Source organism: Oncorhynchus mykiss, chromosome 22 (assembly GCF_013265735.2).
Source record: "Oncorhynchus mykiss isolate Arlee chromosome 22, USDA_OmykA_1.1, whole genome shotgun sequence".
NCBI classification, from domain to species: domain Eukaryota; kingdom Metazoa; phylum Chordata; class Actinopteri; order Salmoniformes; family Salmonidae; genus Oncorhynchus; species Oncorhynchus mykiss.
The window spans coordinates 51,905,077-51,932,576 of NC_048586.1; the positions used below are offsets into that span (position 1 = coordinate 51,905,077).

Consider the following 27,500-nt stretch of genomic DNA (forward strand, 5'->3'; position numbering starts at 1 on the left):
GGAGCCCAGGTCAGTTCAGCTGGGAGCCCAGGTCAGTTCAGCAGGGAGCCCAGGTCAGTTCAGCTGGGGGCCCAGGTCAGTTCAGCTGGGAGCCCAGGTCAGTTCAGCTGGGAGCCCAGGGTCAGTTCAGCTGGGAGCCCAGGTCAGTTCAGCTGGGAGCCCAGGTCAGTTCAGCAGGGAGCCCAGGTCAGTTCAGCTGGGAGCCCAGGTCAGTTCAGCAGGGAGCCCAGGTCAGTTCAGCTGGGAGCCCAGGTCAGTTCAGCAGGGAGCCCAGGTCAGTTCAGCTGGGAGCCCAGGTCAGTTCAGCAGGGAGCCCAGGTCAGTTCAGCTGGGAGCCCAGGTCAGTTCAGCTGGGAGCCCAGGTCAGTTCAGCTGGGGTCCCAGGTCAGTTCAGCAGGGAGCCCAGGTCAGTTCAGCTGGGAGCCCAGGTCAGTTCAGCTGCTAATGTGTGCTCCTGCGTTGGAAGGCTCTTCGTGTGGACAGCCGTGCTCGTCCCCTTCTTCTTCTCTTCCTACGCATCGTTGAGGTCACTTTCTGCTTTCCACTGTCCTTTCGTAAGCTGCGCAGGAAATTGAATGACAGGTAGAGGGACAGGTAGGTGAGGAACAGGTAGCAGGCCCACAGAATGACCATTATGGGAAGAATTGTCTGAAATAACTTTTTGCCATTGAGGCAATATGAGCTATCTTGTCATACTCAGTAACACGAATAGATAATCCCCAGAGAAGTAAAGTCAAATTAGTCCGGAATGTTTTTTAGAGTAGCATCATCTAAATAATTCATTCGATTATAAATAATAAATCAATCCTGTTCTACAACTGCTACTATGGTTATCAGAATAGTCTTCTTATAGTATTGATTAATTGACCACTTGTCTTCGGTGGTGAGAGTGGAGGCTACTCCAGAGAGGAGGAGACGCGTTACGTTCCAGCACCTTATCTATTTGGCTCTATTTAAGCAGCTTAAACTAGATTAGTGTCTCAGATACTGCCTCACAAGGAAAGCAGACATGTTTATTCACTTTTTCTTAAACAGTAAATACAGTTGTATCATTGATTTTGTGTATATTTTTTAAATCATAAAATACAGTATGTATAGCACCAAGTATTACATGTTCAACATTAAACTATAAAAGTGCCAATCTACATGAAATACTGTGAAAATGTAACTAGTAGGTGCAAAAATAATTGGCTACCAAATCCCTTTAAAGTGCCTTCGTAAAGCATTGAAGGTCCCCAAGATCACAGTGGTCTCCATCATTCTCAAATGGAATGGAGTTTGGAACCACCAAGACTCTTCCTAGGGCTTTTCCAAATCATGTCCAATCAATTGAATTTACCACCAGGTGGACTCCAATCAAGTTGTAGAAACATCTCAAGGATGATCAATGGAAACAGGACGCGCCTGAACTCAATTTCGAGTCTCATAGCAAAGGGTCTGAATACTTATGTAAATAAGGTATTTCTGTTTTTTTAATTTAATACATATGCAAGAATTTCTAAATACCTGTTTTCGCTTTTTCATTATGGGGTATTGTGATGTCATTATGGGGTATTGTGATGTCATTATGGGGTATTGTGATGTCATTATGGGGTATTGTGATGTCATTATGGGGTATTGTGATGTCATTATGGGGTATTGTGTGTAGATTGATGAGGAAAACACTTCATTTAATGCATTTTAGAATAAGGCTGTAACGTAACACAATGTGGAAAAAGTAAAGGGGTCTGAATACTTTCTGAAGGCACTGTATCTCATGAGTAAGTATGTAATTGATGTGCCATAAAACGAGCAGCAACAGTACAGGTCCATCACTAGATGGAATCCACAAAGCCACTGAACAGTAGGACTGACCATTCCTACCTCACAGCCCAGGCCCTCACAGCCCAGGCCCTCACAGCCCAGGCCCAGCTGACTCCTGCCTCCTCCTACCTCACAGCCCAGGCCTAGCTGAATCCTGCCTCCTACTACCTCACAGCCCAGGCCCAGCTGACTCCTGCCTCCTGCAGTCTATATCATTGGTTAGATGAATGCAGTCTATATCATTGGTTAGATGAATGCAGTCTATATCATTGGTTAGATGAACGCAGTCTATATCATTGGTTAGATGAATGCAGTGTTTATCATTGGTTAGATGAATGCAGTGTTTATCATTGGTTAGATGAATGCAGTCTATATCATTGGTTAGATGAATGCAGTGTTTATCATTGGTTAGATGAATGCAGTGTTTATCATTGGTTAGATGAATGCAGTGTTTATCATTGGTTAGATGAATGCAGTGTTTATCATTGGTTAGATGAATGCAGTCTATATCATTGGTTAGATGAATGCAGTCTATATCATTGGTTAGATGAATGCAGTGTTTATCATTGGTTAGATGAATGCAGTGTTTATCATTGGTTAGATGAATGCAGTGTATCTCATTGGTTAGATGAATGCAGTCTATATCATTGGTTAGATGAATGCAGTGTTTATCATTGGTTAGATGAATGCAGTGTTTATCATTGGTTAGATGAATGCAGTCTATATCATTGGTTAGATGAATGCAGTCTATATCATTGGTTAGATGAATGCAGTCTATATCATTGGTTAGATGAATGCAGTCTATCTCATTGGTTAGATGAATGCAGTCTATATCATTGGTTAGATGAATGCAGTGTTTATCATTGGTTAGATGAATGCAGTCTATATCATTGGTTAGTTGAATGCAGTGTTTATCATTGGTTAGATGAATGCAGTGTTTATCATTGGTTAGATGAATGCAGTGTTTATCATTGGTTAGATGAATGCAGTGTTTATCATTGGTTAGATGAATGCAGTGTTTATCATTGGTTAGATGAATGCAGTGGTTATCATTGGTTAGATGAATGCAGTGTTTATCATTGGTTAGATGAATGCAGTGTTTATCATTGGTTAGATGAATGCAGTCTATATCATTGGTTAGATGAATGCAGTGTTTATCATTGGTTAGATGAATGCAGTGTTTATCATTGGTTAGATGAATGCAGTCTATATCATTGGTTAGATGAATGCAGTGTTTATCATTGGTTAGATGAATGCAGTGTTTATCATTGGTTAGATGAATGCAGTCTATATCATTGGTTAGATGAATGCAGTCTATATCATTGGTTAGATGAATGCAGTCTATCTCATTGGTTAGATGAATGCAGTGTTTATCATTGGTTGGATGAATGCAGTCTATATCATTGGTTAGATGAATGCAGTCTATATCATTGGTTAGATGAAACCAGTCTATCTCATTGGTTAGATGAATGCAGTGTTTATCATTGGTTAGATGAATGCAGTGTTTATCATTGGTTAGATGAATGCAGTCTATATCATTGGTTAGATGAATGCAGTGTTTATCATTGGTTAGATGAATGCAGTCTATATCATTGGTTAGATGAATGCAGTCTATCTCATTGGTTAGATGAATGCAGTGTTTATCATTGGTTAGATGAATGCAGTGTTTATCATTGGTTAGATGAATGCAGTGTTTATCATTGGTTAGATGAATGCAGTCTATATCATTGGTTAGATGAATGCAGTCTATATCATTGGTTAGATGAATGCAGTGTTTATCATGGGTTAGATGAATGCAGTCTATATCATTGGTTAGATGAATGCAGTGTTTATCATTGGTTAGATGAATGCAGTCTATATCATTGGTTAGATGAATGCAGTCTATATCATTGGTTAGATGAATGCAGTGTTTATCATTGGTTAGATGAATGCAGTCTATATCATTGGTTAGATGAATGCAGTCTATATCATTGGTTAGATGAATGCTGTCTATATCATTGGTTAGATGAATGCAGTCTATATCATTGGTTAGATGAATGCAGTCTATATCATTGGTTAGATGAATGCAGTCTATATCATTGGTTAGATGAATGCAGTCTATATCATTGGTTAGATGAATGCAGTCTATATCATTGGTTAGATGAATGCAGTGTATCTCATTGGTTAGATGAATGCAGTGTTTATCATTGGTTAGATTAATGCAGTCTATATCATTGGTTAGATGAATGCAGTCTATATCATTGGTTAGATGAATGCAGTGTATCTCATTGGTTAGATGAATGCAGTCTATATCATTGGTTAGATGAATGCAGTGTTTATCATTGGTTAGATGAATGCAGTGTTTATCATTGGTTAGATGAATGCAGTGTTTATCATTGGTTAGATGAATGCAGTGTTTATCATTGGTTAGATGAATGCAGTGTTTATCATTGGTTAGATGAATGCAGTGTTTATCATTGGTTAGATGAATGCAGTGTTTATCATTGGTTGAATGCAGTGTTTATCATTGGTTAGATGAATGCAGTGTTTATCATTGGTTAGATGAATGCAGTCTATATCATTGGTTAGATGAATGCAGTGTTTATCATTGGTTAGATGAATGCAGTGTTTATCATTGGTTAGATGAATGCAGTGTTTATCATTGGTTAGATGAATGCAGTGTTTATCATTGGTTAGATGAATGCAGTCTATATCATTGGTTAGATGAATGCAGTGTTTATCATTGGTTAGATGAATGCAGTCTATATCATTGGTTAGATGAATGCAGTCTATATCATTGGTTAGATGAATGCTGTCTATATCATTGGTTAGATGAATGCAGTGTTTATCATTGGTTAGATGAATGCAGTCTATATCATTGGTTAGATGAATGCAGTGTTTATCATTGGTTAGATGAATGCAGTCTATATCATTGGTTAGATGAATGCAGTCTATATCATTGGTTAGATGAATGCTGTCTATATCATTGGTTAGATGAATGCAGTGTTTATCATTGGTTAGATGAATGCAGTCTATATCATTGGTTAGATGAATGCAGTGTTTATCATTGGTTAGATGAATGCAGTCTATATCATTGGTTAGATGAATGCAGTCTATATCATTGGTTAGATGAATGCAGTGTTTATCATTGGTTAGATGAATGCAGTCTATATCATTGGTTAGATGAATGCAGTCTATATCATTGGTTAGATGAATGCAGTCTATATCATTGGTTAGATGACGCCTTGTAGAAGATCGACAGCTACGTTGTGGATTGTTGCATTTTGCTTCAAGTAGGTCGCCAATGTAGAAAGCTGAATGCAACTCTGTTTTGTTAATCACTGATATCAATATCAATTTGAAATCAATAGAGCAGGGGGCAAACGTTTGGGGTGTTTAACACTATTCAAAGGCCACACTGAATCTGAGAATAATTTGATTATCACTGGTTAGAAGAGAATTTCATCTCAATTCTAGAATGTCAGATGATTTTTTGACTGCCGAAACAGAGATGTAAAAAAACAGTTGCTTTGTAAGTGGACACATGCTTGTCCAACATCTCATTCCAAAATCATGGGCATTAATATGGAGTTGGTCCTCCCTTTGCTGCTATAACAGCCTCCACTCTTCTGGGAAGGCTTTCCACTAGATGTTGGAACATTGCTGCTATAACAGCCTCCACTCTTCTGGGAAGGCTTTCCACTAGATGTTGGAACATTGCTGTAACAACCTCCACTCTTCTGGGAAGGCTTTCCACTAGATGTAGGAACATTGCTGCTATAACAGCCTCCGCTCTTCTGGGAAGGCTTTCCACTAGATGTAGGAACATTGCTGCTATAACATCCTCCACTCTTCTGGGAAGGCTTTTCACTAGATCAAATCAAATGTTATTGGTCACATACCCATGGTTAGCAGATGTTAATGCGAGTGTAGCGAAATGCTTGTGTTTCCAGTTCCGACCGTGCAGTAATATCTAACAATTCCACAATAACTACCCAATACACACAAATGTAAAGGGATGGAATAACGGCATATGAGATGCAGTAGATGGTATAGAGTACAGTATTTACATATGAGATGAGTAATGTAGGGCATGTAAACATTATATGAAGTGGCATTGTTTAAAGTGACTAGTGATACATTTATTACATCCATTTTTTTATTATTAAAGTGGCTGGAGTTGAGTCAGTGTCAGTGTGTTGGCAGCAGCCACTCAATGTTAGTGATGGCTGTTTAACAGTCTGATGGCCTTGAGATAGAAGCTGTTTTTCAGTCTCTCGGTCCCTGCTTTGACGCACCTGTACTGACCTCGCCTTCTGGATGATAGCGGGGTGAACAGGCAGTGGCTCGGGTGGTTGTTGTCCTTGATGATCTTTTTGGCCTTCCTGTGACATCGGGTGGTGTAGGTGTCCTGGAGGGCAGGTAGTTTGCCCCCGGTGATACGTTGTGCAGACCTCACTACCCTCTGGAGAGCCTTACGGTTCTGGGTGGAGCAGTTGCTGTACCAGGTGGAGATACAGCCCGACAGGATGCTCTCAATTGTGCATCTGTAAAAGTTTGTGAGTGTCTTAGAGCATTGTATCACAGCAAATGAAGTCACTGAACCCCTTAACAAAGAGTTGCAATCTGTTTTTGAATGGGTGGACATCTCTAACACTGAACATCTCTAAAACTAAGAGCATTTGTATTTGGTACAAATCATTCCCCAAGTTCTAGACCTCAACTGAATCTGGTAATGAATGGTGTGGCTGTTGAACAAGTTGAGGAGACTAATTTACTTGGCGTTACCTTAGATTGTAAACTGTCATGGTCAAAACATATAGATTTCATGGTTTCATGGTTGTAAAGATGGGGAGGTCTTTCAGTAGTATAGAGAGAGGTCTGTCCTTTAAAGAGATGCTCTGCTTTTTTGACACCACATTCCACAAAACAAGTCCTGCAGGCTCTAGATTTGTCTAATCTTGATTATTGTCCAGTCATGTGGTCCAGTGCTGCAAGGAAAGACCTAGTGAAACTGCAGCTGGCCCAGAACAGAGCGGAACGTTTTGCTCTTCATTGTAATCAGAGGGCTGATATTAACACTATGCTGCCAGTCTCTCTTGGCTAAGAGTTGAGGAGAGACTGACTGCGTCACTTCTTCTTTTTTAAGAAACAATGTGTTGAAAATCCCAAATTGTTTGCATAGTCAACTTACACACAGCTCTGACACACACACTTCTCCCACTAGACATGCCATCAGGGTTTTTTCTCTCCACAGTCCACAAATCCAGAACAAATGTAAGAAAGCGTACAGTATTATATAGAGACATTAGTGCATCCTAATAAAATAGCTGAAATAGCTGAAATATGTAGCATGGCTCAGCTGAGGATTCTAGAGTCATCTGTCAACGAAGCCACATTAAGGAGTTTCTGTCCTGTTCTATTGCTGGATGAGAACATGATGCAAAAGGAAGCATGACAGAACAACTATCAGTCTGTGCTGTATTTCCTAGTTGAGGTGGATTCATTCCACTGAACATGCTTCCTTCAGCTGGGAGGGTCAGAACCATAGAATTGGAATCAGAATAATTCTACAATCGGAATCATTCTAATTTCATGGTCAGAAACTCTGTCGTCCACCTTCCCAGGAGCCACTGGGTCTGGGCTAACCAGACGGGAAGTGACTGGAGTACAATGTGTTCTCAATAAGCACCCTATTCCTTATATAGTGCACTACTTTTATAGCACCCTATTCCCTATATAGTGCACTACTTTTATAGCACCCTATTCCCTATATAGTGCACTACTTTTATAGCACCCTATTCCCTATATAGTGCACTACTTTTATAGCACCCTATTTCCTATATATAGTGCACTACTTTTATAGCACCCTATTCCCTACATAGTGCACTACTTTTGGTCAAAATATATAGTACTCATACTTATACTTTTGGTCACTATATAGGGAGCAGGGTGCCATTTAAGGGATGCAACCTTGGACTGCAAGCTGACTGGCCCAGCTCTTTCTGGTAACAGCCAATCAGCCATGCTGTTGTTGTGATGTGAGTGAACAGTATTGGTGACCATTCTGGATCAGAGCAATACAAAATGTATTTCAAAAAGTTTTTCTTCTGAGTTTTCACTTTTCTATTCTAATATTTGATGTAATTTGTTTTTGGTCCATTTCAAAGTGTAGTGACTGTGATGAAGTCATATCAATGAAATATAAGTAATAACAGACCAATACTGAACAAAACATTTACATCTGTGCCACAGATTGCAAAATAGTTGGGAAAAGATTTTCAATTTACTAATTCCATGGCACTTGGTTTACAAACCGATTCAAAACTTGAGTTTTTCAATTTAATTATACAAAATTTTTGCAACCAATATAATGTTATTTATATGGGGGATACAACCATCCCAGCTTTGCAGATTTTGCTGCGAAGAGACAGAATCATTATATCATTTGTTTTGGTACTGTCCATATGTTGCTTGTTTTTGGTCGCAGGTTCAGGAACGCCTGAATCATTTTTTTCTTAGCATTTAAAAAAAACATCTTTATTTTAACAGGGAGTCACATTGAGAATAAGATATATTTTACAAGAGAGCCCTGTACACATTACAATAAAAACAGAATATTAAAACATACACCTGTATAAAACAATAAAATCAGCACTATAATTTATTTGACATTTAATGAAATCAATCACATTCAACTACATAAAGGTCCTCAATCAGTCATTTAAACTGCCTGAGAGGCACCAGTACATTTAACTGCAGTCAACTCTGCAGATTATTCCACAAATCAGGGGCAAAATTGAAACATTTACATGGAGCTAACTCTGCAGATAGCACTGCTGGGTGACTTAAAAAGTCATAGTCAATCGATCCATACTATAATACTTTCAGCAAAAACGTTTATCTTTAATTTACAATCTGTAGGAACTATGAGAATAGAAAGGTTCAGAACTTTTGTGAAACATCACAGATGAAAAATACATGGCAAATAGAAATCAAAACTGGATGGTGTTCAGCTATAGATGGGGCGGCAGGTAGCCTAGGGGTTAGAGTGATGGGCCAGCAACCGAAAGGTTGCAAGATCGGATCCCTGACAAGGTAAAAACAGAACTATCATGAAGTATTTGTTAAATGTATATAATATATAATAAACTGGAAATAGAACACAGGAGGCTGCTGAGGGGAGAATAATGTCTGGAACAGACACCATGTATTTGATTCATCTCTTGTCATTACCTTGAGCCAGTCCTCCTCAATTAATTAAGCCTCCTGTGAAGTAGAAGAGTTGTTGTCCATTATGGTAATAGTTCGGGGAAATTAAGTCAAATATGAAAGAAAAAAATGTACAAAAATATATGGGGGATTGGAAATGATGCAGACAATTACATTGACGGAAGCAACAATCTATCAAGCTGATCCACCCCTTAAATAAATCTAATAATAACAACAGAACACTCCGGTTGTTGTTCACCTGTTATTTTTATTGACAAATAAGATATCCAGACAGAAAACATTTACATTTTGAAAGTGACAAAATATTTTTTTTAATTCACATTCCTCACAATTGATAACTTGTTGACAATTAGAAATGGAAACCCTTGTATTTACATTCAATCAAGGTGACTGAAGAGAGTCCTAATGAAAATCAATCTGAATCACTGAACCTTACAGATTGCACAATCTTAAATGTATAGGTAATTTCCAACTGAGCTGACATATGCAGCATTTACCGTGAATGCATTTTTACACGGGAACATTGCCTTTAAATTTCAATCACACTAACGCTGATAGGCAGTTAGTAAAAAGATTGTGTTTCAAGAAAATACAGGTGTAACAATTCAGAAAAATATGTTTTAAAAAAAGATACCCAATCAATTCCCTATGTTATAACATACAAAACCCATTCACCTCTCACCTTTCCCTCCCTAGAATTGTCTTCGCGGGACATCTTGTTCTGCTTTGAGGTAGCTTGCTGTTTGAAACAGAAACACAGGCCACTTCAAAAGGTACGTGTGTATCAGTACCAACAACAGAATGTTGTCTATCCAAAAAGGTAAGTGTGTATCAGTACCAACAACAGAATGTTGTCTATTCAAAAAGGTACGTGTGTATCAGTACCAACAACAGAATGTTGTCTATCCAAAAAATAAAGGTATCTTCATCAAACAAGAACATCAACACAATGATTTTGAATTAATATGTCTCCTCCCTTCACCCATAAAAACACTAATGTCTTAAAATACCTTCACACAGACATAGACTCAGTCCATCCAATCTCTTAACATACACACAGACGTCCACATCTCCCTTCTGCTGTGAGGTCATCTACTGTAGGAAACCTCAGTTCCCAACCTATTCGATCATGTTTTCTCCTGTATCCAGAACACTGACAGGAATATGTACAGGCTGACCCAGGATGCTCAGAGTCTTACCAACAAAATGGAGGCTGAACTTGGAGAGTACAGACTATCCCAAAAATACCAAGGTACTCCAAATCCTACAACTTCATCCTCTATGTGTTGTTATTTCCACAGGACGCGGAGACCCTTGTTCGCTCCTCACTGAGTCTTCTTGTTGACTCCATTGTTCTCCTCCAGGCCGTCCAGTTTGAGGTGTGTCTGGCTGTAGTGTCTGATGAGGGTCCCGGGGAGCAGAGCCACACAGGCTATGCCCAGCAGCTGTAGCACTTTGCCCCAGGAGAACAGGTCATCCAGAGAGGACACCTCAGACAGCATGGAGCCTGTCTGGACACAGATGAAGTTATATGGGATCAGGCCTGGAGGGATGGGAGGAAGACAGAAAGTGAAAGAGACATGAGACACACAGAGGGACAGAAACACAACATCAATCATTGCTAAGTTTGTTATGGTCTTACGGATCATAAAGAGATGGTCTCTGAATATTACATTAACAACACATTGGGACTATGAAGTAAAAGAGTGAATCAGTTTCTGCTGCTCACCGATGAAGACGGAGAAGAAGAAGAATGTGACAGGGATGTTGACGATGGGGGCGGACATGTTGAGGAACCAGTTAGGAGTCATGGGGAAGAACCTGAGGAAGAGGAGGAAGAAGAACAGACAGGACTGGTTCTCTTCCACCTTGGAACCAGAGCAGCAAAAGAGAAGCGGTTAATATCTATCTCCTCATACATGAACTCTGCTGCCACCCAGTGGCCATATAACCAATGTCAGTGTCGGCATCCCACAGATCAAGTTACCAATCACTCTACCAAAGCCATGACCCTTGCTGAGCAACAGCCCACTTCTAGGTGTCAGAGCAGGTGAAGTCACAGATTGAACACATACTATCACACCGCTAACTAGCTAACCATTTCACAACAGCTAAATATACTTTGGGAGGATGGATTTCACCTGTTAAAACACAGTGAATGGGATTGTTGCATACTACATACCTTCCTCTGCAGCATGGAGACCTGGCCAGGGAAGAGGTTTGTGATGTAGCGCTTACCGAAGGCCTGGGAGAGGAGGTAACACATGGTGGAGCCCACAGTGGTCAGAACACAGGCTAGTACCAAGCCCTGCCATGGGCCAAACAGAGCACCTGCTAGAATGTTCTGCAGAGGACAGGGAGGAATCAAAAACAATCAGAGCTGATTATATGATTACAAACATTTCCACAAACATGTTGTTTTAAAAAAAATCATAATTATAATGTGTATATTACGATGTTTATCTACAATTTCTGCTTCTGAGTATATTTTCTGTGCATGTTTTCTGTGTGCGAGTCTGTGTACCAGGAAGGAGGAGCCAGGAATGGCGAAGGACTGCTTGTAGAGATAGGCGCTACAGAAGAGAAGCAGAACGTATCCAGTGTGTTCTGTCTTGTAGAACTGGAGCAGCTCAGCCAGTTCCCTCAGCTCTACCAGGTCTGAGGGGAACTTCAGCCTGAACGGAGGGATCACAACCCAGATAGTATCATGAATGCTGGGGAACAAGGGCCTGTCTGATCTGGGGTTGATGATGATGATGGAGAGATGAACTACAGTATACGAGTCATGGTACTCATCAGTGTATGATGATGGGAAGATGAATGAAGGGTTGTTCCACCTCAAATTGTATATATTTGTATTTTAACCTGGATGTAGGATTCGGATGTAAACCTAACAACTCCAATGACTAATTCCTTTGAACAGGGGGAAGATAACATCAGTAAATTGACTAAGAATACATTATTACATATGATGGAGAAACAAGCCACAGCTCCATGTACTACTTGTCAGATGTGGAGAACTGATATTATTTACTTGTTATTGGGTTGGGATATCTGTAGGTGGCTTTTGCCTATTTATTTGGATTCCTCGTGTCATACTTATTGTTATAAAAAAGTTTGGTCCAAATCAGATTTTAGCTACTATATTTATTGATTATAAATGGCCAAGATGGATGCAATCAATTAGATTAATTCATCATAGATCTAATTATATTATATTTCAACAAAATAATGTTGCAGGAATGCTTATCTTCTCTGTTTCTAACTACAGAAAATGACTTTGATATTGGGGCAGATATTATTTAATGTCTTAAGTGTATCTTTCTCCAAACAAATTTGTTCAGTGAATCTAGAGCGTTGGGCCAGTAACCGAAAGGTTCGAATCCCCGAGCTGACATGGTAGAAATCTGTCGTTCTGCCCCCTGAACAAGGCAGTTAACCCACTGTTCCCCGGTAGGCCATCATTGAAAATAAGAATTTGTTCTTAACTTAACTCGTTAAATACATTTTTTTTAAAAAGTCTCTAGCCAGTGGAACAGTATAGCTCGAACCAGGGACCCTCTGCATACATCGACAACAGCCACCCTCGAAGCATCGTTACCCATCGCTCCACAAAAGCCGCGTTTCGAGGGTGGCTGTCGATGTGTGCAGAGGGTCCCTGGTTCGAGCCCAGGTAGGGACGGAAGCTATACGATTACACAAGTACGAGTCCGAGCAATATACTGTAGTCTACATAGTTACCTGTGTTCTTTGAATTCCCCACTGTCCTTGTTAGTGTCGATGTCAGACGTTTCTTCGTTCTCCGTCGCTTTGGGTGGGAGTTGTCGCGGTCCGGTCGGAAGGTAAGAAGACAGAATATACAGATAGAAAGTAGCGGCGGTAATTACAACAATTAAACCCACAATTGACCGCATAGTTAAAGAAGAAGCTAGTTAGTCTACATGCAATACAGGAACCAAGTATCGGGTGAGACAGAAGGGGGACGACAATAAGCGCTGGACCGAAGAGGAAAATGGGGAGCCTAGACGGACAGCTGTGACGTAACATCCGTTATCAACGCTACGTTTGTGTCATTGAACAACATGGGGTCATATTGTTATTACCATTCTAAACACATTTAGCACTTTCAGTGAGTCGCAGGGTTAAAACTATGTGAAAAGTAAATATTGTAGTAATTTATGTTTTCACTAATTGGGGAAAATTTCAGGTGTATTGAAGAAATTAAAAAGTATCCAAAGACTTCCTTCTCAAGCAAGTCAACAAACTCACTTTTAAAGTCGATATGTGGTAAAGGTGATGGCAACATGCCACCTCACTTGTTCTAAAGTTCAACATCAGCTGCACGCACCATGGTATATGAGGAGTCGGAGTGACTTTTCTCCAGAACAATAATGGCCATGTACTCTCGGCTCCCGGGATCCGTTGCTCTGATAACGCTTCAGAATCCACCTGTCAACGCGCTCAGGTGAGTTAAAAATAACTTGGTACGGTTAGGATAATATTGCACGCAGTAGAAATGTAGATAAACATGTTCCTGTCGATTAGTAGGCGTATGTGTTACGAAGGTGACAACCAAAGCAGGTTGTTTATCGTTTGCACCTGTCATGTCCTTGTTAAAAATACTTGTCTTTATACTTAAGATTCTAATATTATTATTAAAGTATAGCTAGTATAGAATGTAATCATGTAAATTGAGTGTTGGATCCTGTGTTTTACATTATAGCCATTACCATATATATGATTGAATATTATCTGCTGTTGGCTTGTGTGGATGTATGTATAACAATGTTTCAAGCATAACACATGCAACATAGCTGACTTGAAACATTGTTATAAGTGTCAGGGCCATGGGCCTTTCTTCTCATGATGGAAAAGTAGCATGAAGACAGGAACTGTTAAATGAGTTGGGAGGGGGGCACATTCAGAGCGGGGTGTTGCGAGTTCTTTTGTTAGATAACAGGAGCCAGGTGCGAGATAACGGTATGGAGCATGAGAGCATGGATGTTCTTCACAAGCAACAGTTACATCTATCAACAGAAGCGCCAAGAGGCGGGGACCCGCCTGAGCGCCTGCAATAGGCTGAGCAAGTTTAAACCACGCCCAGTCTCTACTGTGATAGGCCAACAGACGGGTTGGAACTGTCTATCACAGTATAAAGAACACTGTTTACATACATCTTGTCAGTTCTCTGTTCTGCCCTGCGTGGTATTACAGTGAGCCCGTATATACGAAAGTTGCATTTGCCATTTATTACTTAGCTAATAAAAAATACATAGTATAAAATCGGTGACTCATTGTTATATTTATCCTGATACCAGATTCGAATTTACGCAACTCTAACAAGAGTTGGAACATATACTGTAACTTCACATGATTCTGCACCTGTCTGTCTGCGCATTTTGGACCTTTAGTGTCATATTGATGTGATTTATGTCTGTCTGTCTGTGTGTCCCCAGTGCAGCGGTGCGACAGGGCATAGTAGATACGGTGCAGAGGGCCCTGAAGGACCCAAAGGTGACATCTGTAGTGATCTGTGGACAGAATGGGAAGTTCTGTGGAGGTAAGAATGGCCTTATAGATTCTACAGTATACGGCTGTGTTTGAAATGGAACCCCATTCAGTGGTGTATAGTGCTTTGCTTTTGATCAGGGCCCCTATCAAAAGTAATGCACTATATAGGAATAAGCTAGACTAGAGGTCTGGATCTGTCTGCATCCCAATTGGCACCCTATATATAGTAGTGCACTACTTGTCTGGTCAACAGTAGTGCACTATCTAAGGAAATAGGGAGCCTTTTGGGATGCACCGTAGGTCTGTCTAGACTAGAGGTCTGGGATGCACTGTAGGTCTGTCTAGACTAGAGGTCTGGGATGCACTGTAGGTCTGTCTAGACTAGAGGTCTGGGATGCACTGTAGGTCTGTCTAGACTAGAGGTCTGGGATCCACCGTAGGTCTGTCTAGACTAGAGGTCTGGGATGCACTGTAGGTCTGTCTAGACTAGAGGTCTGGGATGCACTGTAGGTCTGTCTAGACTAGAGGTCTGGGATGCACTGTAGGTCTGTCTAGACTAGAGGTCTGGGATGCACTGTAGGTCTGTCTAGACTAGAGGTCTGGGATGCACTGTAGGTCTGTCTAGACTAGAGGTCTGGGATGCACTGTAGGTCTGTCTAGACTAGAGGTCTGGGATGCACTGTAGGTCTGTCTAGACTAGAGGTCTGGGATGCACTGTAGGTCTGTCTAGACTAGAGGTCTGGGATGCACTGTAGGTCTGTCTAGACTAGAGGTCTGGGATGCACCGTATGTCTGTCTAGACTAGAGGTCTGGGATGCACTGTAGGTCTGTCTAGACTAGAGGTCTGGGATGCACCGTAGGTCTGTCTAGACTAGAGGTCTGGGATGCACTGTAGGTCTGTCTAGACTAGAGGTCTGGGATGCACTGTAGGTCTGTCTAGACTAGAGGTCTGGGATGCACCGTATGTCTGTCTAGACTAGAGGTTTGGGATGCACTGTAGGTCTGTCTAGACTAGAGGTCTGGGATGCACTGTAGGTTTCTGAAGGTTAAGGCAATAGTGAACCATAACGGGGATAGACCATATAAATAAGGTACCATTTGAGATGCAAACTTTGTCTCCCAGCAGCACTAGATAGAGGTTTATCTATTTCTCACTTTCAAATCTGTTTTATTATGAAGCATAATCATTCAGGTATACAACTGTACAATGCGATCAGAGGTTTGTCTTGTTTCTACCAGGGGCAGACATCAGGGAGTTTGCGGGGCCGATGTTGGGGCCCCCCCTGGTGCCCATGATCCATGCTATTGAGGCTGTGGACAAGCCTGTGGCGGCAGCCATCGAGGGAGTAGCACTGGGAGGAGGACTGGAGTTAGCACTGGGCTGCCACTATCGCATTGCACACTCCAAGGTTAGTTACATGATTCTCTCTCAGGGATCAACGTCCAAATGACTGACTGACTGATCATAGGTCCTCCTGACTGACTGACTGACTGACTGACTGACCATACGTCCAGCTGAGTGCCTGACTTGATCATAGGTTTGACTGACTGACTGATCATACGTCCAACTGACTGACTGTATTTGTATTTATTATGGATCCCCATTAGTTCCTGCCAAGGCAGCAGCTACTCTTCCTGGGGTTTATTATGGATCCCCATTAGTTCCTGCCAAGGCAGCAGCTACTCTTCCTGGGGTTTATTATGGATCCCATTAGTTCCTGCCAAGGCAGCAGCTACTCTTCCTGGGGTTTATTATGGATCCCCATTAGTTCCTGCCAAGGCAGCAGCTACTCTTCCTGGGGTTTATTATGGATCCCCATTAGTTCCTGTCAAGGCAGCAGCTACTCTTCCTGGGGTTTATTATGGATCCCCATTAGTTCCTGCCAAGGCAGCAGTTACTCTTCCTGGGGTTTATTATGGATCCCCATTAGTTCCTGCCAAGGCAGCAGCTACTCTTCCTGGGGTTTATTATGGATCCCCATTAGTTCCTGCCAAGGTGGCAGCTACTCTTCCTGGGGTTTATTATGGATCCCCATTAGTTCCTGCCAAGGCAGCAGCTACTCTTCCTGGGGTTTATTATGGATCCCCATTAGTTCCTGCCAAGGCAGCAGCTACTCTTCCTGGGGTTTATTATGGATCCCCATTAGTTCCTGTCAAGGCAGCAGCTACTCTTCCTGGGGTTTATTATGGATCCCCATTAGTTCCTGCCAAGGCAGCAGTTACTCTTCCTGGGGTTTATTATGGATCCCCATTAGTTCCTGTCAAGGCAGCAGCTACTCTTCCTGGGGTTTATTATGGATCCCCATTAGTTCCTGCCAAGGCAGCAGCTACTCTTCCTGGGGTTTATTATGGATCCCCATTAGTTCCTGTCAAGGAAGCAGCTACTCTTCCTGGGGTTTATTATGGATCCCCATTAGTTCCTGTCAAGGCAGCAGCAACTCTTCCCTGGGTTTATTATGGATCCCCATTAGTTCCTGCCAAGGCAGCAGCTACTCTTCCTGGGGTTTATTATGGATCCCCATTAGTTCCTGCCAAGGCAGCAGCTACTCTTCCTGGGGTTTATTATGGATCCCCATTAGTTCCTACCAAGGCAGCAGCTACTCTTCCTGGGGTTTATTATGGATCCCCACTAGTTCCTACCAAGGCAGCAGCTACTCTTCCTGGGGTTTATTATGGATCCCCATTAGTTCCTACCAAGGCAGCAGCTACTCTTCCTGGGGTTTATTATGGATCCCCATTAGTTCTTGCCAAGGCAGAAGCTACTCTTCCTGGGGTTTATTATGGATCCCCATTAGTTCCTGCCAAGGCAGAAGCTACTCTTCCTGGGGTTTATTATGGATCCCCATTAGTTCCTGTCAAGGCAGCAGCTACTCTTCCTGGGGTTTATTATGGATCCCCATTAGTTCCTGCCAAGGCAGCAGCTACTCTTCCTGGGGTTTATTATGGATCCCCATTAGTTCCTGTCAAGGCATCAGCTACTCTTCCTGGGGTTTATTATGGATCCCCATTAGTTCCTGCCAAGGCAGCAGCTACTCTTCCTGGGGTTTATTATGGATCCCCATTAGTTCCTGTCAAGGCATCAGCTACTCTTCCCGGGGTTTATTATGGATCCCCATTAGTTCCTGTCAAGGCATCAGCTACTCTTCCCGGGGTTTATTATGGATCCCCATTAGTTCCTGCCAAGGCAGCAGCTACTCTTCCTGGGGTTTATTATGGATCCCCATTAGTTCCTGCCAAGACAGCAGCTACTTTTCCTGGGGTTTATTATGGATCCCCATTAGTTCCTGCCAAAGCAGCAGCTACTCTTCCTGGGGTTTATTATGGATCCCCATTAGTTCCTGCCAAGGTGGCAGCTACTCTTCCTGGGGTTTATTATGGATCCCCATTAGTTCCTGCCAAGGCAGCAGCTACTCTTCCTGGGGTTTATTATGGATCCCCATTAGTTCCTGCCAAGGCAGCAGCTACTCTTCCTGGGGTTTGTTATGGATCCCCATTAGTTCCTGCCAAGGCAGCAGCTACTCTTCCTGGGGTTTATTATGGATCCCCATTAGTTCCTGCCAAGGCAGCAGCTACTCTTCCTGGGGTTTATTATGGATCCCCATTAGTTCCTGCCAAGGCAGCAGCTACTCTTCCTGGGGTTTATTATGGATCCCCATTAGTTCCTGCCAAGGCAGCAGCTACTCTTCCTGGGGTTTATTATGGATCCCCATTAGTTCCTGTCAAGGCATCAGCTACTCTTCCTGGGGTTTATTATGGATCCCCATTAGTTCCTGCCAAGACAGCAGCTACTCTTCCTGGGGTTTATTATGGATCCCCATTAGTTCCTGTCAAGGCAGCAGCTACTCTTCCGTTTATTTAACCGTTATTTAACTAGGGATTACATATAAAACTAAAGATTAAACAGTACATCATAAACATACATATCTAAAATACAAACTGTATAATAGAATGTATGTGTGTGTGTGCTAGCGTCTGTGTGTCTCTTCACAGTCCCCACTGTTCCATCAGGTGTATTTTTTACCTGCTTTTTAAATGTGATTCTACTGCTGCTTCAGTTACCTGATGTGGAATAGAGTTCCATGTAGTACTGTGGAATAGAGTTCCATGTAGTACTGTGGAATAGAGTTCCATGTAGTACTGTGGAATAGAGTTCCATGTAGTACTGTGGAATAGAGTTATATGTTAAGTAAAATGTATATAACTGGGATGTGAGAAATGTTTTGCTGTCTAATTACAGAACCTTTGGGAAGATTTAAACTTGGTTAAAGCTTCTCTAGTGTTCGTGAGTTATTTACTCTGAAAAATAATTACCTAACAGGTCTGACTGACTGACAGTGTTCTCTGGAATGTTAAAATGGCGCCGGAAGAAATGGCAGCAGTTTTACGGGCGCCCAACCAATTGTGCTACTATGTGGGTTTTTTGCGTTATTTGTAATTTATTTTGTACATAATGTTTCTGGCAACCGTATTTTACGGCAAAACAGAGCTTCTGGAAATCAGGACAGCAATCACTCACCTCGGATTACACAAAGAGCTTCTGGAAATCAGGACAGCAATCACTCACCTCGGATTAGACAAAGAGCTTCTGGAAATCAGGACAGCGATCACTCACCTCGGATTAGACAAAGAGCTTCTGGAAATCAGGACAGCAATCACTCACCTCGGATTAGACAAAGAGCTTCTGGAAATCAGGACAGCGATCACTCACCTCGGATTACACAAAGAGTTTCTGGATATCAGGACAGCGATCACTCACCTCGGATTACACAAAGAGCTTCTGGATATCAGGACAGCGACAGCGATCACTCACCGCGGATTAGACAAAGATTTTTTCTTCAACAAGCGTGGGGAGTGTTTGGAGAATGTCCTGTGCGTACAGGACATTCTCCAAACACTCCCCGTTATTTTGCAAGAGGAAGTGGCGCAGGTACAGGGGACACAGAGCGGGATGCCTCGTCCGGACCCGCAGAAGGCGAGCAGAAGGCGAGTGGGAAAGCTGCCGTTACCGTCAATACTACTCGCCAATGTGCAATCATTGGACAATAAACTAGACAAGGTGCGATCATGAATATCCTACCAACGGGACATCAAAAACTGTAATATCCTATGTTTCATGGAATCGTGGCTGAATGACGACATGGATATTCAGCTAGCGGCATACACGCTGCACCGGCAGGATAGAACAGCACACTAAGATGAGGGGGGGGGGGTCTGTGCATATTTGTAAACAACAGCTGGTGCACGAAATCTAAGGAAGTCTCTAGATTTTGCTCGCCTGAAGTAGAGTATCTTATGATAAACTATAGACCAGACTATTTGCCAAGAGAGTTCTCAGCTATACTTTTCATGGCTGTTTATTTACCACCACAGACAGATGCTGGCACTAAGACCTCACTCAGTCAACTGTGTAAGGAAATTAGCAAACAGGAAACCACTCACACAGAGGCGGCGCTCCTATCGGCCGGAGACTTTAATGCAGGGAAACTTAAATCAGTTCTTCCAAATTTCTATCAACATGTTAAATGTGCAACCAGAGGGAAAAAAAATTGAGATCACCTTTACTCCACACACAGAGCTCTCCCTCGCCCTCCATTTGATATATTCAACCACAACTCTATCCTCCTGATTCCTGCTTACTAGCAAACATTAAAGCAGGAAGCACGCCAGACGGATTACCAGGACGTGCACTGTGCATGTGCTGACCAACTGGCAGGGGTTGTCACTGACATTTTCAACATGTCCCCGATTGAGTCTGTAAAACCAACATGTTTCAAGCAGACCACCATAGTCCCTGTGCCCAAGAACACAAAGGCAACCTGCCTAAATGACTACAGACCCGTAGCCCTCACGTCCGTTGCCAACACCATTATCCCAGAAACCCTAGACCCACTCCAATTTGCATACTGCCCAAACAGATCCACAGATGATGCAATCTCTATTGCACTCCACACTGCCCTTTATCCACCTGGACAAAAGGAACACTTATGTGAGAATGCTATTCATTGACTACAGCTCAGCGTTCAACACCATAGTACCCTCAAAGCTCATCACTAAGCTAATGACCCTGGGACTAAACACCTCCCTCTGCAACTGGATCCTGGACTTCCTGACGGGCCGCCCCCAGGTGGTGAGGGTAGGTAGCAACACATCTGCCACACTGATCCTTAACACTGGGGCCCCCCCAGGGGTGCGTGCTCAGCCCCCTCCTGTACTCCCTGTTCACCCACGACTGCATGGCCAGGCACGACTCCAACTCCATCATTAAGTTTGCAGACAACACAACAAAGCATTTTAAATCCTATGTGTGGTTGATTGCGTGGAGTTGCTTCCATTCAGCCACAACAGCATTTAGTGAGGTTGGGCACTGATGTTGGGCAATTAGGCTTGGCTCACAGTCGGTGTTTTCAATTCATCCCAAAGGTGTTTGATGGGGTTGAGGTCAGGGCTCTGTGCAGGCCAGTCAAGTTCTTCCACACCGATCTCGAAAACCATTTCTGTATGGACCTCTCTTTGTGCAGCATTGTCATGCTGAAACAGGAAAGGGCCTTTCCCAAACTGTTGCCACAAGGTTAGAAGGACAGAATAATCTAGAATGTCATTGTAGCGTTAATATTTCCCTTCACTGGAACTAAGGGACCTGTGAAAAACAACCTGAAAAACAGCCCCAGACCATTATTCCTCCACCACCAAATCTACAAATGTACAGTTGGCACTAGGCATTGGGGCAGGAAGCTTTATCCTGGCATCTGCCCAACCCAGATTTATCCGTCGGACTGACAGATAGTGAAGCGTGGATCATCACTCCACTTGACGGCTTGAGCCGTTGTTGCTCCTACACGTTTCCACTTCACAATAACAGTACTTACAGTTGACCGGGGCAGAAATTTGATTAACTGACTTGTTGGAAAGGTGGCATCCTATGACGGTGCCACGTTGAAAGTCACTGAACTCGTCAGTGAGGCCATTCCACTCCCAATGTTTGTCTATGGAGATTGCATGGCTGTGTTTTACACACGTGTCAGCAACAAGTGTGACTGACACAGCTGAATCCACTAATTTGAAGGGGTGTCCACATACTATTGACCAAACAGTGTATGGAGCTTTTATTTCTATTGTCATTCTATTGTTTTGTTCTTGTTTGGTTTTATGTTCCTTGCTGTACATTATCCTTGGGTTTTTTGAAAGACATTTTAAATCCTATGTGTTATTATTATTCAACGTAATAACTTCTAACTGTTTTCAGGCCCTTCTAGGACTTCCAGAGGTGACCCTGGGTCTGCTGCCAGGCGCAGGAGGGTCACAACGTCTACCCAGACTCATAGGGTTAACAGCAGCCCTGGACCTCATCACTACAGGTAGACCACATGACTCATCCTTTTTTCCTCTCGCTGGAAATGTCTTAGCACAAGTCAATGTACAGATGCATTATGGGTTCAGTTTGTATTCGTAATATATCATTAGCATTGTTTTACATAAAATGCTTACGGTATTTATTGCTTAAAAGGATGCCGCCGGAGGCGTACTTTGTCCATGTCTCCAGCAGGGGTCAGCATTGTACCTTTTGAGCAGTCAGCCATGCTGTTAAATCAAATCAAATCCTAATGCTTGTCAATGAAACCATAGTCACTACAAGTTTTCTGACAATTGTTTCTTACACTTACCCTAAAGCAAGATGAATTCCTTAAAATACTGAATTAGGGCCAGGGCTGTAAAATAAGACCCTATGACTGCCCAATTTTGATACTTTTGGTCATGTAGTATAAGTGAAAAAATTATGTGGATAACTGCTCATCAAACATTTCCAAAATCATTGGTGTTATGCATTGGGGCAGGTAGTGTTCTCCCGGCATCTGCAAAAGCCAGATTTGTTCGTTGGACTGCCAGATGGTGAAGCGTGATTCATCATTCCAGAGAACACGTTTTCACTGCTCCAGAGTCCAGCGAGCTTTACACCACTCCAGCCGACGCTTGGCATTGCGCATGGTGATCTTAGGCTTGTGTGCGGCTGCTCGGCCATGGAAACCCGTTTTATGAAACTCCCGGCAAACAGTTCTTGTGCTGACGTTACTTCCAGAGGCAGTTTGGAACTCGGTAGTGAATGTTGCATCCGAGGACAGACAATTTTTATGCGCTTTAGCACTTGGCGGTCCCGTTCTGTGAGCTTGTGTGGCCTATCACTTCGCGGCTGAGACAGTGTTGCTCCTAGATGTTTCCACTTCACAATAACAGCACTTACAGTTGACCGGGGCAGAAATTTGACGAACTGACTTGTTGTGGAAACCTGGCATCCTATGACGCTGCCACATTGAAAGTCACTGAGCTCTTCAGTAAGGCCATTCTACTGCCAATGTTTGTCTAATGTGAAGGGTGTCGACATACTTTTGTAGATACACTGCATTCGGAAAGTATTCAGACCCTTTGACTTTTTCCACATTTTGTTACGTTACAACCTTATTATTAAATCTGTTAAATAAATGTTTTCCCTCATAAATCTACACGTGATACCCCATAATGCCAAAGCAAATAAATGTTGTTGTTTTTTTTGCAAATGTATTAAAAATAAAAAACAGAAATGCCTTATTTACATAAGTATTCAGGCCCTTTGCTATGAGACTCAAAATTGAGCTCCGGTGCATCCTGTTTCCATTGATCATCCTTGTGTTAAATTCAATTGATTGGACATGATTTGGAAAGGCTTGCGAAAGTATTTACCCCCCTTGTAATTTTTCCTATTTTGTTGCCTTACAACTTGGAATTAAAATGGATTTTGGGGGGGTTTGTATCATTTGATTTACACAACGTGCCTACCACTTTGAAGATGCAAAATATTTTTAATTGTGAAACAGACAGGAAGTAAGACCAAAAAACTGAACTTGAGCGTGCGTAACTATTCAGCCCCCAAAAGTCAATACTTTGTCGAGCCACCTTTTGCAGCAACTACAGCTGCAAGTATCTTGGGGTATGTCTTTATAAGCTTGGCACATCTAGACACTGGGATTTCTGCCCATTCTTCAAGGCAAAACTGCTCCAGGTCCTTCAAGTCGGATGGGTTCAGCTGGTGTACAGCAATCTTTAAGTCATACCACAGATTCTCAATTGGATTGAGGTCTGGGCTTTGACAAGGCCATTCCAAGACATTTAAATGTTTCCCCTTAAACCACTCGAGTGTTGCTTTAGCAGTATGCTTAGGGTCATTGTCCTGCTGGAAGGTGAACCTCCGTCCCAGTCTCAAATCTCTGGAAGACTGAAAAACTGAAGAATTTCCCTGTATTTAGCGGCATCCATCATTCCTTTAATTCTGACCAGTTTCCAAGTCCCTGTCAATGAAAACATCCCCACAACATGATGGTGTTCTCTGGGTGATGAGAGTTGTTGGGTTTGCGCCAGACATAGCGTTTTCCTTGATGGCCAAAATGCTACATTTTACATTTTTTTAAACAAGTTTTTTTTTTTTTTTTTTTTTTTTTTTCTTCTTCACTTCACCAATTTGGACTATTTTGTGTATGTCCATTACATGGAATACAAATACAAATGTGTTATTGTGATGTCATTATGGGGTATTGTGATGTCATTATGGGGTATTGTGATGTCATTATGGGGTATTGTGATGTCATTATGGGGTATTGTGATGTCATTATGGGGTATTGTGATGTCATTATGGGGTATTGTGATGTCATTAGGGGGTATTGTGATGTCATTAGGGGGTATTGTGATGTCATTATGGGGTATTGTGATGTCATTATGGGGTATTGTGTGTAGATTGAGGGGTAAAACAACAATTTAGAATAAGGCTGTAAGGTAACAAAATGTAGAAAAAGTCAAGGGGTCTGAATACTTTCAAAATGCCATTATTGTGATGTCATTATGGGGTATTGTGATGTCATTATGGGGTATTGTGATGTTATTATGGGGTATTGTGTTGTCATTATGGGGTATTGGGATTGTGTGGTATTGTGTTGTCATTATGGGGTATTGTGATGTCCTTATGGGGTATTGTGTTGTCCTTATGGGGTATTGGGATGTCATTATGGGGTATTGGGATGTCATTATGGGGTATTGGGATGTCATTATGGGTATTGTGTTGTCATTATGGGGTATTATGTTGTCATTAATGGGTATTGTGTTGTCATTAATGGGTATTGTGATGTCATTATGGGGTATTGTGATGTCATTATGGGGTATTTTTATGTCATTATGGGGTATTGTGTGTAGATTGAGGGGTAGAAAAAACAATTTAGAATAAGGCTGTAAGGTAACAAAATGTAGAAAAAGTCAAGGGGTCTGAATACTTTCAAAATGCCCTGTGTATCTGAAAATATGTAATGAGAAAATATCAAATGTGATTGGACAAAAGTCCAATCAGTGTAAAAAAGATGAAAATTGGGCTGCTGAACGCAGACTGTTGTATACTTCCCAGGTCGCCATATCTCTGCTGCTGAGGCCCTGAAGCTGGGGATCCTAGATCAGGTTACTGATAACAACGTTGTGGACCAGGCCGTGGAGTTTGTCCGGAGAGTTGCAGGTAGGAGTTGCTGACATGATGACATCATGATGATTCGGGAATAACGGATGTAATTGTAATCCGTTACTAGCTAAAATATTGTGATCATATAATTTTGAAAAACTAGATAACTTCTTGGATTACTTTTAAATTCATAAAGGATATGCGGAAAAATACATTGACACCTTTCTGTTTTCTATTAGTGACCTTTTCACAGCTAAAACCATTTAGGAAAATAGATCAATGTTTGATAGTCAGATGTGATGTGTTATTTAGAAGGGTGAAAATAATATTGTGAGAAACTCCCCAAATACAGGTGTGCCAAGCTTGTAGTGTCATACCCAAGAAGACTCGAAGTAGTTTCCCCTAGTTTCCTCCGCGGCTGGTTGGCACTTTCCCCTAGTTTCCTCCACGGCTGGTTGGTACTTTCCCCTAGTTTCCTTCACGGCTGGTTGGTACTTTCCCCTAGTTTCCTCCACGGCTGGTTGGTACTTTCCCCTAGTTTCCTCCACGGCTGGTTGGTACTTTCCCCTAGTTTCCTCCACGGCTGGTTGGTACTTTCCCCTAGTTTCCTCCACGGCTGGTTGGTACTTTCCCCTAGTTTCCTCCACGGCTGGTTGGTACTTTCCCCTAGTTTCCTCCACGGCTGGTTGGTACTTCCCCTAGTTTCCTCCACGGCTGGTTGGTACTTTCCCCTAGTTTCCTCCACGGCTGGTTGGTACTTCCCCTAGTTTCCTCCACGGCTGGTTGGTACTTCCCCTAGTTTCCTACACGGCTGGTTGGTACTTTCCCCTAGTTTCCTCCACGGCTGGTTGGTACTTTCCCCTAGTTTCCTCCACGGCTGGTTGGTACTTCCCCTAGTTTCCTCCACGGCTGGTTGGTACTTTCCCCTAGTTTCCTCCACGGCTGGTTGGTACTTTCCCCTAGTTTCCTCCACGCTGATGACAGTCGGTGTGGCCCATCACGCTGATGACAGTCGGTATGGCCCATCACACTGATGACAGTCGGTATGGCCCATCACACTGATGACAGTCAGTATGGCCCATCACACTGGTGACAGTCAGTATTGCCCATCACGCTGATGACAGTCTGTAAGGCCCATCACGCTGATGACAGTCGGTATGGCCCATCACGCTGATGACAGTCGGTATGGCCCATCACGCTGATGACAGTCGGTATGGCCCATCACGCTGATGACAGTCGGTATGGCCCATCACGCTGATGACAGTCGGTATGGCCCATCACGCTGATGACAGTCGGTATGGCCCATCACGCTGATGACAGTCTGTATGGCCCATCACACTGATGACAGTCTGTATGGCCCATCACGCTGATGACAGTCTGTATGGCCCATCACGCTGATGACAGTCGGTATGGCCCATCACGCTGATGACAGTCGGTATGGCCCATCACGCTGATGACAGTCGGTATGGCCCATCACGCTGATGACAGTCGGTATGGCCCATCACGCTGATGACAGTCGGTATGGCCCATCACACTGATGACAGTCGGTATGGCCCATCACACTGATGACAGTCGGTATGGCCCATCACACTGATGACAGTCTGTATGGCCCATCACACTGATGACAGTCGGTATGGCCCATCACACAGTTTTGCAAATATTCAGATGGGGGAGAAAATGTCTTCATGGGAAGAAATAATATAACTCATGATAATTAAGGCAGACAGAGAAGTGTGAAGCTTTAGAATAGGAGAGACATGTTGATGTGAAGCTTTAGATTAGGAGAGACATGTTGATGTGGAGCTTTAGAATAGGAGAGACATGTTGATGTGAAGCTTTAGAATAGGAGAGACATGTTGATGTGGAGCTTTAGAATAGGAGAGACATGTTGATGTGAAGCTTTAGATTAGGAGAGACATGTTGATGTGAAGCTTTAGAATAGGAGAGACATGTTGATGTGGAGCTTTAGAATAGGAGAGACATGTTGATGTGAAGCTTTAGAATAGGAGAGACATGTTGATGTGAAGCTTTAGAATAGGAGAGACATGTTGATGTGAAGCTTTAGAATAGGAGAGACATGTTGATGTGAAGCTTTAGAATAGGAGAGACATGTTGATGTGAAGCTTTAGAATAGGAGAGACATGTTGATGTGAAGCTTTAGAATAGGAGAGACATGTTGATGTGAAGCTTTAGAATAGGAGAGACATGTTGATGTGAAGCTTTAGAATAGGAGAGACATGTTGATGTGAAGCTTTAGAATAGGAGAGACATGTTGATGTGAAGCTTTAGAATAGGAGAGACATGTTGATGTGGAGCTTTAGAATAGGAGAGACATGTTGATGTGAAGCTTTAGAATAGGAGAGACATGTTGATGTGGAGCTTTAGAATAGGAGAGACATGTTGATGTGAAGCTTTAGAATAGGAGAGACATGTTGATGTGAAGCTTTAGAATAGGAGAGACATGTTGATGTGAAGCTTTAGAGTAGGAGAGACATGTTGATGTGAAGCT

General features: G+C 42.5%; 3 protein-coding genes across 3 annotated transcripts in view; 2 read left to right on the forward strand and 1 right to left on the reverse strand.

Annotated features, from left to right (window-relative positions):
* LOC118943601 (high choriolytic enzyme 1-like) overlaps positions 1-1,950 on the forward strand; it is an 8,678-nt gene extending 6,728 nt beyond the window's left edge. Inside the window, exons 8-9 of the mRNA XM_036959092.1 lie at positions 1-406; positions 1,871-1,950. The exon at positions 1-406 is cut by the window's left edge and continues 65 nt beyond it. Of these exons, the coding sequence (XP_036814987.1) occupies positions 1-406; positions 1,871-1,950 (486 nt within the window). The remainder of the gene's footprint in view (positions 407-1,870) is intronic.
* A 7,881-nt stretch (positions 1,951-9,831) lies between these two features.
* On the reverse strand, positions 9,832-13,068 carry tmem41aa (transmembrane protein 41aa). Its single transcript, XM_021579856.2, has 5 exons — positions 12,757-13,068; positions 11,540-11,690; positions 11,198-11,359; positions 10,745-10,883; positions 9,832-10,558 (listed from the first exon to the last, which is right to left on the reverse strand). The coding sequence occupies exons 1-5, from the start codon at positions 12,927-12,929 to the stop codon at positions 10,341-10,343; spliced, it is 843 nt and encodes a 280-aa protein (XP_021435531.1). The 5' UTR covers positions 12,930-13,068; the 3' UTR covers positions 9,832-10,340.
* Positions 13,069-13,147: 79 nt separating this feature from the next.
* ehhadh (enoyl-CoA, hydratase/3-hydroxyacyl CoA dehydrogenase) overlaps positions 13,148-27,500 on the forward strand; it is a 24,759-nt gene continuing 10,406 nt past the window's right edge. Inside the window, exons 1-5 of the mRNA XM_036959524.1 lie at positions 13,148-13,480; positions 14,472-14,575; positions 15,766-15,935; positions 21,770-21,881; positions 24,944-25,048. Of these exons, the coding sequence (XP_036815419.1) occupies positions 13,407-13,480; positions 14,472-14,575; positions 15,766-15,935; positions 21,770-21,881; positions 24,944-25,048 (565 nt within the window). The 5' untranslated portion in view covers positions 13,148-13,406. The remainder of the gene's footprint in view (positions 13,481-14,471; positions 14,576-15,765; positions 15,936-21,769; positions 21,882-24,943; positions 25,049-27,500) is intronic.